The sequence below is a fragment of the Melanotaenia boesemani genome, chromosome 3 (genome assembly GCF_017639745.1).
Source record: "Melanotaenia boesemani isolate fMelBoe1 chromosome 3, fMelBoe1.pri, whole genome shotgun sequence".
Lineage (NCBI taxonomy): Eukaryota > Metazoa > Chordata > Actinopteri > Atheriniformes > Melanotaeniidae > Melanotaenia > Melanotaenia boesemani.
This window is the reverse complement of record NC_055684.1, coordinates 8,545,141-8,560,320: the sequence shown is the minus strand read 5'-3', so window position 1 is coordinate 8,560,320 and position 15,180 is coordinate 8,545,141. Positions and strand designations below refer to the sequence as shown.

The 15,180-nt window shown below is 40.0% G+C and overlaps 1 protein-coding gene across 1 annotated transcript; it reads left to right on the top strand.

Annotated features, from left to right (window-relative positions):
• The first annotated feature begins 12,878 nt into the window (after positions 1 to 12,878).
• Positions 12,879 to 14,838, top strand: LOC121636474 (nuclear factor 7, brain-like). Its single transcript, XM_041980003.1, has 2 exons — positions 12,879 to 13,062; positions 13,165 to 14,838. The coding sequence occupies exon 2, from the start codon at positions 13,182 to 13,184 to the stop codon at positions 14,559 to 14,561; it is 1,380 nt and encodes a 459-aa protein (XP_041835937.1). The 5' UTR covers positions 12,879 to 13,062; positions 13,165 to 13,181; the 3' UTR covers positions 14,562 to 14,838.
• The last annotated feature ends 342 nt before the right edge of the window (positions 14,839 to 15,180 follow it).

Below are 15,180 nucleotides of genomic sequence, written 5' to 3'. Positions count from 1 at the left end.
GCTCCCACCACAACGTGGTGCCAAATCAGTAGCTAGACTCTTCTCCTCTGTTTTTCCCCGGTGATGGAACAATCTACCGAACTCTGTCCGATTCGCAGAGACCTTATCCACTTTTAAGAGCAAGCTAAAGACTCAGCTGTTTAAGGAGCATTTCCACACTTAGCTTAACTCTTCTACTTGTTTAGATGAGTTTAGATGAATCACCGTGGGTTATCCTGTCCCCTTTTCCCTGAGTGGTGACTAATAACAACCATAGCCTTCAGATGACTACGGGAGCTTGAATGCAGATGTTGTGGAGCGATACTCATCTGCCTCATTCTTTTCTTGTCCACATGGAGGCTGACAGCCACAGGAGCGGGTGAAACGTCACCTGATTGATCATCATGATGAGCAAAACACACGTGTGGTATCAGCTGGCTGAGCAAACCGCTCTGAAATTCACAAATTCCAGCTGTTATGTCTGTTTCCTGATCCCATTTGCCACACCTGAGTCCCCCCTGCTGCAACCTCGGCCAGCAGATGCTGTGCTGAGCGTCCTTTCTGTGTTCACTGTTGTCGCTCACAACAGTACACACTTCCTGGATCTGAGCGTTATAAGGAGACATTTTCCAACACTCCTGGATCTTTCATTCACTCCAACTCGTGTTCCTTCCAACTTCTCTGCTCACGCCAACAAGACTGTTTCTGATGCGATAATAACTGCTCTGTACTCAGTTCACACTCCACAGGCTCCAGTATGTTTCCACCTTCTGGGTGGAGCGCCGACATTTCATCCTGGGACTGCCTCACGCTGTAATATTTCCTGTATCTTGGTTTTATTGTGAAAACAGATTTTCATGTAACATGTGTTCGTAGTCCTGCTGCTATGCTTGTATGATGTGCATTTTACGTCTTTGGGTCTTCATGGTATGAATATACTGTTTCACACACACCTTCTCGGGGTTCTGGCTGTCCTGCAGGTGTGGTGTAGGTTTGTGGTCACCATTCTTACATATCTCTTCCTTTCAGGTAACTGTTTTGGTATTTGCTACTTAGCCTTCCTTATTCCTTATGCACGTGTGGCCTCTAATTTAACTATTGCTCTATTCCTGCAGGCATCACTCTGGCCTCCATAAGAGGGAGAGGTCGGCTCCATGGTCTAAGTTTCTAGGTGGTATAATCACTCTTATGGTACTGGACGTAATGCTTTTCACATAGATCAGTTGGCTATTGAACTTGAGAATCTAACTGCATCAGTTTCATCTGGTTTTGAGTCCCTGACCCCTGAGCTTAAGGCTCTATGTGTCATGTACCTGGAGGATGGGATGGCTCTGGATTCCTCCTGGCTGACCTGGGCGGAGCCTGTCAGGTAATAGGTGCTGAGTGTTGTACTTGGATTCCTGATGCTTCTAACTACATTTCAGCTGTTTTACATTGTTTAAGTGTTGTGATATACCTCGATATTAATGTAAAATCTTGATGTTAGAATTAATATTAAATTTATAAAACTTTATCAACTTAATTTGCTTTGATTGGGGCACCACTCTTCTGTATATTTATGACTAATTAATTCACAGCCCAGAAGAGAAAAACGTGAGTGGGTATTTTATTAAAGAAAATATTGATTTTAATTTAATCTATGCCTCATATCTAAAGTTTTAAATTCAACATCTGAAGGGATCATGACTCAATCCACAATAACCTCAGAAGCAATGCTGAGTTATAATAATGCAATTAATTTATTAATCACCAATAATCAATTAACAGCAAACAGTAGGAAATAGCAGAAAATATAAAATTATCAGTATCGCTTTAGAGACTCTGTCGGCCTTTAGGTTATGCCGAGAGGGTGAATCTTAAAAGAAAGCAGAAATAAAGCAGAATAATGGAAAATAAAGTCAGAAGAATAATGAGATTAAACCAAAATAAAGATTATAAGAGAGGTAATATCTGTGAACTTTATGAGGTTTGGAGTACGGGAAAATTAACTAAACTAATGAGCAGAATTTATTTAATCTCTGTCAGAACTAACGGGATGAGAAAAGAGGATTTGTTAAGACACTTGAAAGTGACCAACTAAAACAGAAGAAGTTAAACTGGATGGAACTTTGGAATAAAAGGGGGTTTAATTTAGCTTTTCAGGGAGACGCCAGCTAAAACCCAGATGGAGGTTCGGTTCAGTCTTACTTGGCGCAGGGGCAGGGCCTATTAGCGGAGTACGGCAGGACTTCAAGGTGGTATCCTTCCCTGAAGTCCGTCTGGATGTCCAGCAGGGGACAGCCCATCCAGAACCGGTCTGGTTAAGCGTCCAAGGCGAACCTCGTGGCCTTCAGATCTCCCCTGGTAGAGAGATTGTAATCGCTGGTGCAGAAACTGATGATTCCTGATGTCTTTGAAAATTACAGTATCCGTTTCTTAAGAGTTTATAAAACCCACGTGTTGCTGGTCAGAACGCGTCTGATGTCTCTGATTTAGTCGAACTGTAGACTGGTTCCCAGAGTTCTTTCCAACAGAAAAGTTATGACTATTATTCAGCAAAGTTTGAATCTCTCGCGCTGTATAACAAAAAGTTTATATATGTGTAGTAACGGTTCCGGGTTACTTTGAGCAAAATATAAAAACATAAATGAATAAACAAAGACAAAAGAAAAAAATTAAGTTCAAACGTTCTAATGTTGATCCATAATGCTACAGGCAGCTCGGAGTTTGATAGTTGTCAATCATCCACCCCCACCTTCACAGTTCCCCTCTCAGCTCCACCTCTTTGCCCATTTTTGGATTATCCAGGAATGACGACACGCATGACGCTGCCAAGATGGCGACGGTGGGAACCGTCCAATGAGCTTCAATTCAGCTCTTCAGAAACCTACGGGTAGACGCGTAGAGTTGACAGGTCAAGGCTGCTGGAATCACTAGTGGTATCACTGGTTGTAGTGTGCAGTAGATCAGCAGCCCCACCATCTTCATCCTCTGTCACAGGCACCAGGGTCAATGCTACCTCCTCCTCCTCCTGTGGGTCTTCTGCAGTCAAGTTTCCACTGGTATCACGCTCCTTTATATGAGGTTCTAGGAAGGACATGACATGGAAGCATTTCCATATCCTCTGATCACCAGCCGCCGAGCAACTGTTCTTATTTTTGAGTGCTTTGGGGGTCCTCATGAAAGTATCTCTGAGGTTTATCCAGCGCTTTTTCACCTCTTCACCTGTGAAAACAAAGTCTAAATAAGTCAATACCATACTTGTATAAAAATAGCTGAACATTATAAAAATAACATTTAGATTAAACTCAGTACAATACATTTGTTACTATGTTACTGCTGTTCACTGTACCATAATTTTATATTTTTTTATACATTTCTTTCAGATTCCTTGCAACAGGAGATTCCTTTGCCACTATTGGGTTCAACTACCGTGTGGGAAGCTCAACAACTGGAAAGATTGTGGAACAAGTGTCACAGGCCATTTTAGATGTGCTGCAACCAGAGTACATGCCAGAGCCAACAACGGATGACTGGAAAGCCATTGCAGAGGGTTTTAAAACAAGATGGAATTTCCCAAACTGCATTGGTGCACTAGATGGGAAACATGTTGTGCTGCAAGCTCCTCCGTCCTCAGGCTCCAAGTATTTTAACTACAAAGGCTCCCATTCCATTGTCCTTTTAGCTGTAGTTGATGCTCACTACATGTTTAGGGTCATTGATGTGGGAGGATATGGGAGAAACAGTGATGGGGGCATTCTGTCAGAGTCTCCCTTAGGGAAACGGTTGAGGGCAGGCACACTGGGCATACCTGAAGACGCCCCACTACAAGGTGCAGAGGACCTGGGGCCAATGCCACATGTACTTGTGGCAGATGAAGCTTTTCCCCTCCAACGACACATCATGAGGCCATATCCAGGGAGACAGCTACAAACAAAAGAGAGGTGCTACAACTACCGCTTGTCTCGCACCAGGAGAATAGTTGAAAATGCTTTTGGCATTCTTTCTACCCAGTGGCGAATGTATCGCCGTGTTCTGAGTATCTGCCCAAAAAAAGCCGATTCTGTCGTGAAGGCAACATGTGTCCTTCAGAATTACATGCAGCAAAATGGAGAAGTAGAGAGGGGGATTCCACAGTCACCACCCACTGGTTTGGAGCCCATCACCCAGACCGGTTCAAACCACTCAAGCAGAGAGGTGGCTTCAATCAGAAAAAAATACTGTGATTACTTCAACTCACCAGCTGGTGATGTGCCATGGCAACATCATATAGTACAGATGGGCAGACACTTTTTTTTTTTTTTCCTCTGGTATGGAAAATATCTTGAGGACTTTTAATTGTGACGCCACATTATCAGTTCAAAGAGTCTTTATTATATGTTCACATAAGTTTAATAAGTCTCATAAGATATTATTGTATAATGTACCTAAACAATGGAATACCTTTACATGGTTTATTTTATGTTTACCCTTTACGTAATATTAATTAAATAAACACATTTGTACATTATACTTGTATACATGTTATTTTACTGAATATTTATCACATTTATCATAAAAGTTCATATTGAGTAAGGTAAGGTAAGGTATGCATACACTAAACAAAATTTGCAATGCTAATATAAATTAGCTTACAAAAACGCAAGATAAGAAACTTACCGGACAAGTGTACCCTGGTGCCAACAAGTTCCCATGCGGCTGCCTTTTTATTCACATCTCTGTAGTTATTAAGTGAAGTATCATAAAGTAAGTAAGTAAGTAAGGGCAGATAAAACAGATAAAGCCGTTCATTACAATACCGTCCAAATTGACGCCCTGAAAAAATCTCTGGATTTCTGCCATCAAGAAGTAGCTGACATAAAAAAACAAAACGTAGCTCTTACTAAGGCATGCGAATTGCTGCAGGAGAAAGTCAGAGAGATGGAGCAGAAGGTGAATGAAACAGATCGTTACAGCCGCAGACAAAACCTCCGTCTGCACGGTGTTCCTGAAAAAGGTGATGGTAACATCAGATCTCAAGTCAAGGATATCTGTCATGCTGTGCTTCCAGTCGAGGAGGTCGAGTCAGTTGTTGCAGCGATGGATGTTGTTCACAGAATCGGAAGGCCCAAGGATGGAGGACAAAATCAACCCCCACGTCCAGTGATCATCAGATTCGTTTCCAGAAAGGCAAGAGATATACTATGGAAAGAGTCCAAGGCGAACAAGTACCTGAAGAACAACCGTCTCCAATTTAAAGAGGATCTAACTGCAGCCGACCGTGCCACTCGAATTCGTCTTTGGCCAGTGGTGGAAGCAGCCAGGAAAAAGGGAGACAAGCTTTCTTTGTGGGAGATAGGGCCTTTGTGAACGGTCAAGAAGTAAAATAATATGATAGGTGAAGTATAATGTGAAATGATGGTGTACTGGTATACCTAGGACTTTTATGTTCCAATTGCAGCTTACAGATTTATAGTACACAATATTTTGATATGGCAACATACTAGTTCAGTGTTTTCTGCAATTTCAGGTGAAACGTGAGTACAGAGGCTTAAGTTGCTCTAAGATAATATTTTCTGATTATTTGTGTTCCCAATGTCAATTTCCATTCTTACTGTTAATGCCAGGGGTGTCAAAAACGTGTTGAAGAGGAAGTGTCTATTTTTGTATTGTCAAAACAAAAGTGCTGATTTTTACTTTATACAGGAGACTCATGCTACAAAAGAAGATGTTTCATTCTGGAAAACTCAATGGGGGAAGAATATCTGGTTCTCATTTGGTAGTAACAGATCGGCAGGGGTAGCTATATTACAAGGGAAATTTAAAGGTAATATAATTAAGCATCTATCAGACAAAAATGGTAGATGGCCTAATTGATATCTGGAGACAAAGAAACCCAAATCAAAACTCATATACCTGGTCAAACAAGGACAGATCTCAGCAATCGCCGATAAACTTCTGGCTGATCTCTTCAGACATTGAGCATAATGTGAAATCGGTTCTAATAGAGCCTGCTGTTTTTACTGACCACAAAGCAGTTTTTATCGAGGTCAATATGACTCCATTTAAATATAACTCCAGTAGAGATTATTGGAAGTTAAATAAATCACTGTTACAAAATAAACAATTTAAGAAAGAAATACAGGTTATTATTGAAAGATATTGGCATCAAGCTAAAACAATAAACAACTATGGAAAATGCTGGGAATTAATGAAATTTGAGGTTAGAAACTTAGCTATATTTTTTGGAAAGAGAATTGCTAAAAATAAAAGAGAAAAGGAAACCCAAATAATTACCAAAATAATGGGATTGTCTAAAATTGTTAATCTTTCTGAAGAGGAATCTGAAGAACTGGCAACATTGCAACTCGAATTAGACCAAATATATGAAGGAAGAGCCAGAGGAGCTTTTATCAGATCTAGAAGGAAATGGTTAGAACAAGGGGAAAAGTGTACCAAATATTTTTTTAATTTGGAAAAAAGGAATTATGAATTATCTTCCCTCTCTAAACTCAAAATTGATGACCAAATATGTGAAGATCCAAGACTTCTATCTCAGCATGTTACAGATTTTTATAAAAACTTATATGCTACTAATTCTGAAAGTGACAAAGGCATCGAAGCATTTATTAAAAGTACCGAAAAATACATTAGAGGTATTGATGAAGGATTCAAATTAACTTGTGACCAGAAGATCAGTTTAGCAGAGGTTCAAAGGTGTGTTGGCTCTCTTAAGGACAACAAGTCTCCCGGTTCTGATGGTCTCATTAATGAATTTTATAAGACATTTGGAAAGTATTTAGCTCCGTTTCTAGTGGAGGTTTTTGAAGAAGCCATAGATAAAGGAGAATTACCTCCCACCCTTTCCCAAGGTCTTATTAAATTGATCCCCAAACCAAACAAAGATAAATTAAGTATAGAGAATTGGAGACCAATTAGCTTATTAAATAACGATGCAAAGTTATTTGCCACGGTCTTCACCAAAAGACTAAAATTAGGATTAGACAATATTATTAATGAGGAACAATCAGGTTTCATGCCTGGCAGAAATATATGCAACAACATCCGTTTGGTTTTGGACATGATTGACTATAATGATTATATTTTAGATGATAGTTTTATCCTATTTGTGGATTTTTACAAAGCATTTGACACAGTAAGTCATCATTTTATGCTCAAAGCTATACGTAGCTTTGGTTTTGGAGACAGGTTTTTGAGAGCAGTTAATACACTTTATACAAACTGTAATAGCTCTATTGGACTGAGCCACGGCACGACTCCTAGATTTAACATCCACCGAGGTATAAGACAAGGTTGTCCTTTAAGTCCTTTTTTATTTCTTCTTGTCGCAGAAATTTTGGCCGTACGCATCAAAAATAGCTCATTTAATGGCATCATGGCAGGAGACAGAGAATTTAAACTATCACAAAACAATCTTCTTAGCTAATAAAAATGAGGTTCCCAAAGTGATCCAATGTATAGAGATGTTTTCTAGAGTATCAGGACTTAAAATGAACTTGTGCAAATCGGTGCTTTTGCCACTAAAAGAATGTGATATATTGGAGATAAATGGTATTCCTGTAAAGAATAGCTTCACATATTTGGGTGTTGTCATTAACAAAAATGAAAAAGACTGTAACAACTCAAATTTTGATCCTATAGTTGAGCAAATAACAAAAAAATGTAATATGTGGTTAATGAGGGATCTCTCCTTAAATGGCAGAGTCTTACTGTCCAAGGCTGAAGGGATATCCCGAGCTGTTTATGTGTCCTTGGTTCTGGGAATGCCTACTACAACATATAAAAAACTGGATAAAATTCTGTTCAACTTCATTTGGAGAAATAAATGTCATTATTTAAAAAAAGAGATATTATGTAACACAAGACAAAATGGAGGTCTGGAAGTCTTAAGTTTTGAAACCCTAAACAATACTTTTAAAGTTAAATGGCTGACTAAATTGATTCAAGAAGAAGATAGCATGTGGAATACTTTTCCTAAATTAATTTTTGATTCAATTGGAAGACTCAATTTCTTGTTAAAATGTGACTATAATCCTGATAAGTTACCTATGAAACTAGCGAATTTTCACAAGCAAGCTCTGCTAGCATGGAGATTACTGCACAAACATCATTTTTCACCTACAAACTATTACATTTGGAATAACAGGTGCATACTTAATAAAAATAGATCTTTATATAACAAAAACTGGGTTAACAATGGCATTGTATTAGTCTCACAGCTTATGAAAACTGACGGTAAACTGCTGCTTTATGAAGAATTTATATCTAAATTCAATATAGCAGTTACACCGAAGGAATATGATGTTGTTTTTACTGCCATCCCAAAAAACGTTTTACAGCTGCTCATAGGATCTACAGCTGAACTTCATGTGGCAGATCTTGCTTACAGAATTTTTCTTGGGGATGTAGATATTACCAAGGACAAATGTAGTAATAGATACATTAGAAACCTTTTTATAAATATAATGGTTCCTTCTGCCAAAATCTTTTGGTCAGCTCTCTTTAATGATATTGATTGGAAAAAGATGTGGTTGATGAGTGATAAATGTTTTCTTAATAATAAAATTAAAGAAGTTTCTTACAAAATTATACACAAAATTTATCCAGCAAAAAATACTTTAAAAAGATTCCACATTGATATTGAATACTCTTGTACCTTTTGAAGCTTGGATGAAGAAACTATTGAGCATCTGTTTTACCATTGTATGTTTACTAAATTGTTTTGGATCAATGTAGAGAATTTTATTCAAAGAAAGACAGATCATTCCATACATCTGCAAGAAAAGGACATTTTTCTTTATTTTGAAGATAAATTGTTTTATCTTATTTATTTTGTATTGTGGAATTTATATAATCTTGCTGGACCTGACTGGAGGAGGCATAAAAAAAGGAGAGTAATGAAGACAAGTTAAAAGAAAAGTAGAAAAAGGGAAGAAGAGACAAAGATACAGTAGATAGAGGCAACGACCTTCATTCCAACCTAATACCAGACAACCAACTGCTACACCTGTACAGAAACACAACAGAGAATTTCTTACAGCTTTTACAGGTAAACTACGCTGACAGTTATATGGAGTTCATAAAAAATAACCAAGACAGCAACAACATGTATCACAACAACAACCAAAGTACCAAAGACACACACATAATAAATAAAAAAAAAAAACCTAAACAAAAGTAGCTCTTAGTGTATAAACACACTGGACAACAGTGACTGTCAGCATGCAGAGTGTGAGGAATGAGGAGTGATCAGTGATAAGGAGTGATGAGTGTAATCGTGCAAATGTGACCATGTCTCTACAGAGGCTAGAGGCAGACTAGGGCGGCCCAGAGACCCAGGCCAACAGCAGCAATCCTGGAGCACGAACCCAAACCACCCCATCACGAAGACCACCTCATACCCATCCTGAGGGCGGCAGAGGAGAGCCCCAGCAAGAGTCCCCTGCAGTCACAGCATCGATAAAAATGCCATATTAACTTACTGGAGCCACGCTACGTGCTGCTGGCATGCAAACATTTGAGGGTCCCATGTTATACATTTTCTCAACAATTTCATATGGGTTTCAGAGGTCCACCAACATTGTTTTCAAAGTGTATTACCCCAAATTCAGCCTTGGTCTTTAATTTCAGTCATTCACAAAGTGGCTCTAATGAGTTCTACTGAGAACGGGCTGTTTCTGTGTCTGAACCTTTAAATGTTCATGAGTAGTGCCTGTTCACGCCCCTCTCTGGGAGAGGATCCGAATTTCGCTGGTGCCCACTCTTTGATTTTAGAGGGCAGGCTCAGCTAGCCAAGGGGACAGGTCAATGACAGTATCCATGACCCTGGGAAGTGGTTTTTCCCTTTGTGAAGTCACAAAGGGAAAGATCTCAGACACACTCATTTGAGCACACATTCGTTAAAAAGTAGAGCAAGTGAAAGAGGAGACAGAATTTTCTCATTTTTGGGCCTCATACACAATCTCTGAGGACACATATGATTGTTTGAAAATGTTTCAAGAACCTTTCAAGAACCACTAATACATATCTGATAATAACTTGTCACTATACAGATGAGGAGCAGCTACTATTGTCTCATGTTTAACAAACCAGGCAAATTCAAACTAGTCACATGGCAATAAATCTGGCAGACATACTGTCTGATGCTTTATAGGAGTGGGAACTAACAAAGACCCGTCATCCTGACAGACAACAGCACTAATATATACCGAGCTGTGGAGATAATGTCTCTGTTGTACGTCGGGTGTTTTGCACACTCGCTAAACTTGGCTTTACAAGCAGCTTTCAAGATCCCAAATGTTGCATGTCTGCTTGGGAGAGTGAGACACACTTTTTCATTCTTTCATCGTATTGCTATGGCCAGCCTCAACTAAAAGAACAGCAAACAAAGCTGAATCTGCCTGGTACTGAGCCCTAGTAGTTGTTAGTGTTTTATTATGCATGTTTAAACTCTAGTAGTGTTTATATGTCGGTAGCTTGACAGTAAAGGGGGTCAGAGAAGAAGGAGAATGATGCACAGCAAAGGGCTGCAGGCCGGGACTCAAGCCTGGACCGTCTGCACAGAGGAGCTGTAGCCTCTGTACATGTTGTTACCAGTTGTTAGTAGGTTTGTTTCTTTGTTTGTTTGTTTGTTTGTTTGTTTGTTTATTTGTTTTTTTTTTGTTTTGCAAAAGCACCTGAAAATTATTTTGAAATATCAATTAAAATTAAAATTCTGACATTTTCTGAAATAATTGGACAACACAAAGGCTGTAGAGAGAAAAACTAAAACACTGTACGATGTAACTCTAAAGGGTGGAAATATAAAATTTATATTAAATATAGTTTAATACATAAATATTTATGTACTCAGTTACACCTCATGTTCTCATTACAGTTTGTAGTTAATAGTGGAGTAAAGCTTTACGTTACATGGAGGTGAGTTGATGACACGCTGCACTAATTCAGCAATACCAACCAGCATCCAGCAGAGGACGTCAGAAGACTTCTTCTCTCACAAGAGCCACTGAGGCCTTTTTCAGAGTCCAGAACAAGAAGTTTATGAACCCTCTACGTATGCCCCAGCAGGTAGAAGAGAAACGCAGAGTCAGTATAAACCACGCTGTAGGCAGCGTTGTGTATAACGTGTTAAAAAGTAACACGTTACACACGACACTGGCTGAAGGTAATAAATCTGAAGTCCAGCCAATTAGAGAACATGTTTGTTTGTTGTCCTGGTAACAGGGGATGGGCTTTAACCTGGTTTAAAGGGGGGTTCTCAAACTTTTCCCATCATCTACCATCTCAGAACATATCAGGCTCTCCAAGAACCACCTTAATGACTAAAATTAAAACACAGTAGAATATAACAACACTTTTCCATCAGACTTCAGACAGATGCAGGTCAGTTCCAGGAAGCATCATGTCTCTGTCCTCTCATGCCTGAACAGTATAAGTGAGAACATTATATATAGAAACTAATTCATTTAAAAAATATCTGGTTTCTTAATAATTGAAAGTGGAGAAACTATAACCAATGATCCTGAAGAGATCCTACTTCTCTGAACACAGTCCTGGATCAATAAATATTAGCTCCAGTCTCAGATTTAATCTTTATTCATCCTTCTGTTTTTCGTTTTTATGACAAGTAAAGAGAAATCTTTCTAGCAGAGATACGCTGTTGCAAACAGAAGAAAATATCATTTCTTCAGCGTAACACTAGAGGGAGCAGGAGTACCAGCAGTGGTACATGTGCCACAGTTTGAGAACTACAGCTTTGAAGGAAGTAAGGAAGCATCGTTTGTGGTGTTTTCACGTGTGTTTTATGTCTGAGTTCATTAGTGGAGGAGTTTTTATTGTGTGTGTACGTTTTTAACAACAGGATGCTGGACTGTCTGTTTTTGTGCCTGACTGAATTTATATGACTCAGACTGGAAAATAAATTCTGCTGCTTCAACTTTGATTCATCTCTAGCAACTTTTTGACTTGAAAGACTCTTGGACAAGTTTTTTCTTGACAGACTTTGCTTAAAAATGTTGGGCAACCAGTCTGATGAATTTTATTTCTGGATGCTGAGGAGTTTAGACACGACATACTCCAACATTATTTCATGAAATAATCACACTGAGACAGTTTTTCATCAAAAATAAACAACTATTCAGGTTCTTTGATCTGCAACAGATGTGGACGTTAACTTGAGGTGAAAAATCTTGTGCATGAAAGTGGAGTTTTCCTCCATGTAGAACTCGTATTGTTGGTGGTGGTTTTAGTCTTTTTATAGTCCTGTCTTTTTCATGGTCTAGCATTGGAATGTCAAACTCTGGTCCTCGTGGCCACTTTCCTGCAGATTTTGGATATTTCCCTGCTTCGACACACCTTATTCAAATTAATTTAATTTGCAAGACTTCATAACAACCTGTTGGATCTATTTTATTTAGATTAGGTGTTGGAGAAGGAAAATATTCTAAAACCTGCAGGACGGTGGTCCTCAAGGACCAGAGTTTTACCTCCCTGGTCGAGTCTTTGTCATAGTAAATATTTATATCAATACTAAAACAGAATATTGGATCAGCTGGAGGCTTTAAGAACCTTTTGGGGATCAGAATCCAGAGTCTTCTATGAAGGAAACTGAAGAGCAGACAAGAGGTGGAGGAAGAAGAGAAGAATTTTTCAGTTCCTGTTTACCAGAACAGAGCGACACGTACCAATAAACACAGTGTGGGGGTGTGAATACTCTAGTCTACATTCAGCTTAATGATTTAAATCTGCAGGTAAAAATGAATGAGTTTCTTTTTAGGTAAATACTCAGCAGGGTCTCCAGGTTCTGACATTAATCTCCCAGCTGGAGAGGATCAGAGTGAATCTGGACTGGAACAAAGAAAACTGTCATTCTCTGACCTAAGAATGAAACACACCTTGGTCACAGGTATGAGGACAGGTGTAACAGGTTTAAGCTCCACCCCTCACCTGACACACCTGAGATGAAGCAGGAAACAGTCGGTGATTCTTGGTCTCTACAGAGAGACACACAGACGATCAGATTCGCCTTCAGCTTCCTCTGAGTGAGTCCAGCTGCAGGAAAGAAAAGTGGGAAACTTCAAGCTGCTCCCAGTCCACACACTGAAGGTGAGTCTGACCAAAAACACCACTCACAGTCAGTTTGATGGAGTTAGCAGAGGAGGGAGGGCAGCCATGACTGACTGGACTTTCTGTCTGCTGTGTTTTCAGCTTCACTCTCAGACCACATGGCTTCCAGATCAGAGGAGGATCTCTGCTGTCCGGTCTGTAAGGACGTCTTCAGAGATCCTGTTGTTCTGTCATGTAGCCACAGCTTCTGTAGAGACTGTCTGAAGAGCTGGTGGACACAGGATCCAACACACCAGTGTCCCGTTTGTAAGAGAAGATCTTCAAGAGATGAACCACCTTTAAATCTGGTGTTGAAGAATCTGTGTGAGTCCTTCTTACAGGAGAGAGATCAGAAAGCTTCAGAAGGTCTCTGCCATCTGCACTCTGAGAAACTCAAACTCTTCTGTCTGGACCATCAGCAGCCAGTGTGTCTCATCTGCAGAGATTCAGAAAAACACATCAACCACAGAATCAGACCCGTCGATGAAGCTGCACGACAGCACAGGAAGGAACTTCAGGAAACTCTGGAACCATTAAAGAAGAAACTGGAGCTCCAGAAGGACGTTCAGAAGAAGTTTGATCAAACAGCAGAACACATTAAGGTCCAGGCCCGACACACAGAGAGGCAGATTAAGGAGCAGTTTAAGAAGCTTCATCAGTTTCTAGCAGAGGAAGAGGAGGCCAGGCTGGCTGCTCTGAGGGAGGAAGAGGAGCAGAAGAGTGGGATGATGAAGGAGAAGCTGGAGGCTCTGAGCAGAGAGATAGCAGCTCTTTCAGACACAGTCAGAACCACAGAGGAGGAGCTGAGAGCTGCAGACGTCTCATTCCTGAACAACTACAAGGCTGCAGTGGAAAGAGTCCAGCGCTGCCCCCTGCTGGATGATCCACAGCTGCACTCAGGAGCTCTGATAGACCAGGCCAAACACCTGGGCAACCTGGCCTTCAACATCTGGAACAACATGAAGGACCTGGTCTGCTACACTCCTCTCATTCTGGACCCAAACACTGCTGGTCCAGGATTCTTCCTGTCTGAAGATCTGACCAGTGTGAGACGAGGAGAGAAACAGAAGCTTCCTGATAATCCAGAGAGGATTGGTTATTATTCTGCTCTGAGTTCTGAGGGTTTTAACTCAGGAACTCACAGCTGGGATGTCGATATTGGAAACAGTAAAAGCTGGGTACTGGGTGTGTTAGCAGAGTCTGTAAACAGGAAAGGAGACATACGGTCTGGATTATGGAGAATAGGATTCTATATAGGTAAATACTTTGCAGGGTCTCCAGGTTCTAACGTTTTTCTTCAAGATCAGGAGAATCTGCAGAGGATCAGAGTGACTCTGGACTGGAACGGAGGAAAACTGTCTTTCTCTGATCTTGATACTAACACACACATACACACCTTCACACACACTTTCACTGACAGGATGTTTCCTTACATAAACACTTATGATGAAGTGAAGATTTTACCTGTGAAGGTCTCAGTGATGAAACAGCAGCTCTGATGTGTTCAGTATGAAGAACACAGAGTTCACATTAAACCTTATTGATCTGCTTGAAATTCACTGATTTCAGGGTCAAACAGGAAGTTTGAAGCTGGAATCAGAACAGGAGGAAATCACTGATCTCAAAGGTTGAAAGAAGATCAGCATATATGGAACGGACCTGTTTGATTAAAAGAAATACTTTAACTCTAAATTATCTGAATTGAATGTTTTTCTGGAACAGCCTGAAATGTAAATATGGAAAAATATTAAACTAAATGAAGCTGATGAAACAAAACATGACATTTTTAGTTAATTCTGTCTGTAGAGAAATAAGAATCGGAGTAAAGGAGTGGGTGTGATAGTTACCCCAAAGACCACCGACAGAGACCTCCTGCTAAAATATTCCAAGACTGGGGCAGGCCCAGAATGAGTGAAGCAGTGTGGCTTCATCGCTGCCACATTTGTCACACTGAGGGTTCACGTCTGCATAAATATGAGAGCAGGACCTTAGACATGTGGCCCTATAGACCAGCTTGAACTGCTACAGGGAGTGATGAGAGCAGAATGATGCAGAATTAACAAGCCCCACATTTTAATCAGACAGATGCTGCTTCACCTGCGATGGACTGGTGACCTG